Source organism: Notolepis coatsorum (assembly GCF_963971535.1).
Source record: "Notolepis coatsorum genome assembly, chromosome: 10".
NCBI lineage: Eukaryota > Metazoa > Chordata > Actinopteri > Aulopiformes > Paralepididae > Notolepis > Notolepis coatsorum.
In genome coordinates, this window is record NC_140174.1 from 32860351 (window position 1) to 32866350 (window position 6000).

The window sequence follows — 6000 nt, forward strand, 5'->3', positions numbered from 1 at the left end:
GACAGCAAATGAATGACAGCAAAGTTGATGTTGATAACACTGTAGCTAGCTAGCTAGGATAACACCAGCTAGCTAGCTGGCTAGCTAGTTGGCAGCTAACGTTAGCTAACTAATAGTTTGGTCTACGTTTCTAATACATGCCGTCAAATATTATGTCTTTATGAATTTACCTTACCTTTGAGCAAACATAAGTGTCCTTGGAAATGGTCTTCACATTCAGTTGTGTATGTGGTCGACGACACAGCAGAATCCACCGCTTGCATTTTCCGAGTTTTCTTTTGGGCTTCGGAAAAGGTACAAAATATACTCCTCCATCCAGTCTTTCAGGGTACCTGGTGTCCCACGCACAGCGTTTCACCATCAGATATTAGCTAGATAATAAACATAGAAACTGAACTCTTCACAGTGGTTTCGATCACAGACGTTTGGTTTGGCCCCACAAATGGCTTTTCTGGTGGTGTCCGAGTTTTCTGCCAGCAGGGATTTTCGCTGTGATATGATTGGACATAATTCTATTTGGGGCGTGGTTTAGCGATAGGTCTATTACTCTAAACCGCTCTAAAACCATACTTATATTCACCACGGTATAAAACGAGAATGTATGGATGGAAATTTTTTTTCTTTTTCACATCTTGAACAATAGATACTCTATGTCAAATGGGCCATAGTATTGCATCCATAGCTATAATATAGAATACAGTTATAGCCTTACAAACAAGGTGACTGACTCCATTGGTTTAATGCGTGGCAGCACATAGCCATATCCCGTTCCCAGCGTGGCAGAGAAAGAGTTAATAGGTCAGAATGTTTTGCCCTTAGACATTGACGAATGGCCAGGAGGCTGAAAACATTCTGAGTAAAATAAGTAGAGTTGCCGATCAGTATTGACCGTTTGGGTTACCGATATCCCACCGTTTGATTAGCCGTCGTTAAAGGGCTCTAGGGGTTCATTTCTATGCTAGCGTGCTGGTATCATATGAAACTAGAGATATTTAGATATCAAAGGTACCAGCTATGTCATGCTAGCTCACTGGCAAAGGGGTTAGATTTTGCTCCATATTTAAACTATTTTAAGCTATCTTAAATTAGATGGGAGGAAAATGCTATGGGCATCGGTCATTTTCAAAGGGATCCCTTGACTTCTCACCTTGGGGGTGGATGATATCGGTCGATTAATCGGCCAACTAATCGGCTATTGGATTTTTCCTGCTCCAAACTACAGTTATTATATCTGCCTTTAAAAATCTCTAAACAAAGACACTGCCATAAACAGGATTAGGACGGGATGGGAGACTGAACTAGGGGTAGCCTTCTCGGATGAATGGTGGGGGGACGCACTAGAGGGAGTTAATACCTCTTCCTCCTGTGCCAGACTTGGCCTTATTCAGTTTAAGGTCCTTCACAGAGTCCATTATAGTAATGCCAGATTGGCTAAAATATATCCCAATGTGACAGACAACTGTAACAGATGTGCACAGTCACCAGGGGATCTAACCCACATGTTCTGGTCCTGCTCGAAACTGATAACATTCTGGAAGTTCTTTTTTGATACCATCTCGGAGGTACTGGAGATTACTATAGTGCCCTGCCCCCAAATTGCTATCTTTGGGATCCCCGAGGAGGATGTGATCTTGACCAAAAAACAATACAATGTAGTGTCCTTTGCCTCACTGATTGCCCGCAGGAGGATACTCTTGCATTGGAAAGCAGAACCTCCCCCATCATCCAGATTATGGCTGAATGATGTGATGTCATTCCTAAAACTGGAAAAAATTAAATTTACAATTCGAGGATCAGCTGATAAATTCTACACACATTGGCAACCGCTAATCTCATATGTAGATAGAATATATCCGTTTCCTCCTGACTGAAGTTATGTCGAGTGCCATGTAGGGGGGGGGACAGTTTTCACTGAGTAGGCTTACCTGTTGATTGGGGTGGTTGGGGACAGTGGGCGTGTATTTATTTAATCTCCCACCTCACGTATTTAGGGTCATACGACCTGGCTTGTGTATCGGACCTGGAGTTGCACTTATGTTTCATTATATCCATAGCAAATATACTTATCCTTTAAGAGTACCATATTGCTGTTAAAGTGGATCCTAATGTCACATTTTGTATTTGTCTTATTTTATTTTGTATGTATTTATTTACTTTTGTACTGTCTTTTTTATTTTTCTGGGTGGGGCGGGAGGGAGGGATATTCAGTAAGGAAAAAACAAAGGACATGACATCTGTATGCAAGATATGAATGTAAATGTAATCTTTGAATAAAAAACTTTGTTTATAAAAAAATAAAAATCTCTAAACATAAAGTATTCATTACAAACGTCTCTTAATCAAGTTCGACCTCATCTTTTCAGAAATGACCCGTGAGCTGTTAATTTCTACCTCGATATTTATACGCTATCTTTTCCTGAGTCCGCTCCGTTCTCATGGGCTCCACAGTGGTACTTTTTCCAAACAGCACCTTTGCTTGTGAATGGAAATATGTAGGAACGCCTGGGTAACATTTAAGAGCATGATCTAGGATCGTAATTGACAATATCCATCCCTTCTTTAAATCAAGTTGCACATATGCTCCATTTTCTTTTGCAATTCTCTAGGAGTATGGTAGCATCAGCCATCAGCCGAATACTAATTTGTTTTGGGTAGTGGCTGCTATAATGCATCCTGCTATGCTGGGTGCTGCTCACACACCAGCAGTGCGAAAACCCTCTCATTCTCTTCCAGGTGTTCATGGAGTTCGCCAAGGAGCAGGAGAACGAGGAGGAGGAGGTGGGCTCCCTCAGCACCACCTTCCAGTGGCAGCGGCTACGGCAGGAAGGCCCGGTGCCGGTCAACCACGCGGACAGCATAGTGCACCAGCTGTGAACTCCGCCCAGCGGGGGCTGACCAACACCCCCAAACCCGCCAGGCTCCGCGGCCTGTGGGCACGTGGCCCGGCACTCGCCCGCTCCACATACCCCCACCACCCCCCTCCCCAAACGAATGGGATGGACCCCTGCTATGGGCGGTCCATGGAGGGTCTAGCACATACCACACTGAGACTGACTGTGTGGGGGCCAGGGGGTGTTAAGGCCCTGTTTCTACGGGGCTGAGGTGTGTCTGTAACCCTCCTCCACTGGTGCTTTGTGTCTGATTTGCACTGGACCCGAGGGGGTTGCAGTCTTTCTGAAGCGACACAGATGCCACACCATCTCCTGTTTGGAAACGTTTATTTTATTTATTATTATAATTTTTTATTTTTACTTCACAGGGAGTTGGTAAATGAAACTATATATATATATATATATATATATATATATATATATATATATATATATATGATATTTATGATTTGTTAACCTTTCCATCCATCGTCCTCCGTGGGAGGCAATACAGTAAGCGTGTTTTGCTCTTGTCTTCAACTATTCGTCCACGTGTTTGTGAAACTGTGTGTGTGTGTGTGTATTTTTTTACACTACCAGTTCTGGGGTCCGTTCACCATCGTAACCAAAGCAGCACATTTCTGAACCACACTCTCTCTCTCTTGTAACACGTTGACACTAAGTGGTGTATTAGTGTCAGCAGCATGTGGATAAATAGTTAGCATAATTATTCTGTCATTGGGCTTTGTTTCTACTGGCGATTTGGAACAAGGGTGAAGTGTGTTACACGTGTTTGCTGCACGGATGTATTAACGTACAGTTTGTAGAGAGGCCTTTTTCCATTGTTGTGCAGTAGAACTCCCTCCTGCAGTGCCATCTAGAGGGCCCCTCCATTAACTGCAGGCAGAACGCTTTCAGTTTTCCTCTGCACAGAGGGGTTGCTACTACTGTCTGTTTTCTCTGAGGTCAAAGGACAAAGTTTCCTCTCATATACACACACACCAGCATGCATATGTCAGTATCCAGACACATTTAAGCACATTTGCAAGGCTTGGAGGCCTTTTTAGCGACTTGACATAACGACTTGGCATAGTGCATGTTTGAGGGAATATTTAAAGCGTTGGGATGAGGATTTAGATGGATGACCAGTTGCCCCGTGGTCTTGCTCTTGACAGGTTTAGCGGTGGAGTAGAATGAAATAACAGCCTGAGAATGTAGTATAGAATATGCACACCAGTACATGTAGCACTGTTCTCGTCAAGCATTTTTGGCACCAACCTCGAGAGCTCTAGAGCCCTGGAGCAGAAATCCTACTTTGATCCAAGATATTTCTGGATTTCTCTTCATATTTTCTTTTTAAAGGGTGTTTTCTTAGCTGTTTTTTATTTTATTTTCAGGGGTCATATTTTGGTCCGTAGATTTTGAATGTGTGTTGGGTCTCCAAAGAGAGAGAGAGAAAGAAAGAAAGAGAGAAAAGGGGGAGGGTGTAACACAGAAGGGACTAACTCCTTTTCCCAATAGATATTTAAAGGGACACTTCAGCTAAGAATAATGATTTAATTTGCACATAATCTCATACATATCGTATATGTTTTATTGTTTGCAATGTCCTCTAGTGAGGTCATCGGAGGACACTGAATCCTCCTGTTGTGTTCAGTGAAATGATGTGGATGAAAACATGGCAATAACAATTGCAATAGGTATTGCTATTCGTCATCTCCATCATTTCATTGAGCTGTAATTAACACAATAATGATGATGACCGGAGGACATGTTCAAACGCGTTAACTCTCGATAACTCACACTAAATGTCATGAATATGCAGAACTGTTGACAGCTTTGGTATATGTGCAGAGTATATCGGTATTGTTTATTTTTATTTTTTTTATGAAGTGCCCCTTTAAGAAATATATGGAGCTTTTTTGTTTCACTTTGGTGCCACTTCTAATCACACAGGTGTGTTTGTTAGATTAATCTAGCCTATTTGGTGTGTTAATATGTGTATGTGTGTTTGTATAGTTATGATTATTTTTGGATTATTGTTCTAGGGGGTACATTGTTAGTGCAATACTTATCAGCAAAACCATTAAATTGTAATTTTACTCACGACTTTCAGGTGAGGTGATGAGATGGATCAGGATTTGATGAGAGAGACATTTGATTGAATATGTTTACTGTGTTATTGAAGATCAATCTTGGCACGGTGGACCATCCGACTGAAAGCATGACTCATACAGCTTCTGGCTTGATGGCTGAAGTTGCTTCGGATGCAGATTCACTACAACATTGAGACACTTTGAAATTCAAGGTTTGCTTTGAATCTTGACATGTTATGGCAAACTTGATGTCCTCTCACCTGATCCACAAATAATATTGAGTCGGCTTAAGTTATCCGTTCCCCTTCCCTGCTGTAGACGAGGAGAAGAGATCAGTTACTCCACTGTAAGGATCTTTTTGATGTTTGATATAGTAGATAGTTACTATTTGTATCAAGTCATGATTTGAGTGAATTGGTCTGATTTAACTACTGGTCACATTTAACACCTTTTGTTTTCTTTGTTTTAGTTTGGATTGGCAAAAAAAATGGTTTCTTCAGTCCTTTGCCTTCTTACATTACTTGACTTTTTCTGTCTCTCAACTACGATCTTTTACCACATTTCATATTGTACAGATTTGGGAATCTTTTTAAAACAATTTTCTTTGTTTTTTTTACTCATTGTTATTTTTTTTGTTTTTTTTTTAATTGAGCTTTTACTATGTTCTATACGGTGTTTGGGAAAGTTGACTTGAAATGTTTGTTCATATAATAGCTTATTTTGTCTCGCATACATTTTTATCAGCTGTGTTTTAGTTCCCTTTGCTTCATAGTTCATACGATAGTTATGAAGTATAACTAGTTATATGAATGCAGGCAAATCATCTCGTTTCTCCTATTGAACTGCTCCGTGCACCAATAGCGTGCCAACTGAACACATTTTTACCAATGCACCTATCAAAGACCAGGGCTACGCCCCCCTAGCTAGTACTGTATATAAGCAGATGTAGTAGCATACAATCTCCCTGCCGTAGTTCCTCTGGCGTCTCAGACCACCTTCTCCGAGACCCAGAAAGCCCGCCTCTGCCAGGTCGG

General features: G+C 41.4%; 1 protein-coding gene across 1 annotated transcript in view; it reads left to right on the forward strand.

The window, feature by feature from the left end:
- Nucleotides 1-3214, forward strand: part of abca5 (ATP-binding cassette, sub-family A (ABC1), member 5) — a 116948-nt gene extending 113734 nt beyond the window's left edge. The window contains exon 38 of the mRNA XM_084322613.1: nt 2734-3214. Within this exon, the coding sequence (XP_084178739.1) occupies nt 2734-2874 (141 nt within the window). The 3' untranslated portion in view covers nt 2875-3214. The remainder of the gene's footprint in view (nt 1-2733) is intronic.
- The last annotated feature ends 2786 nt before the right edge of the window (nt 3215-6000 follow it).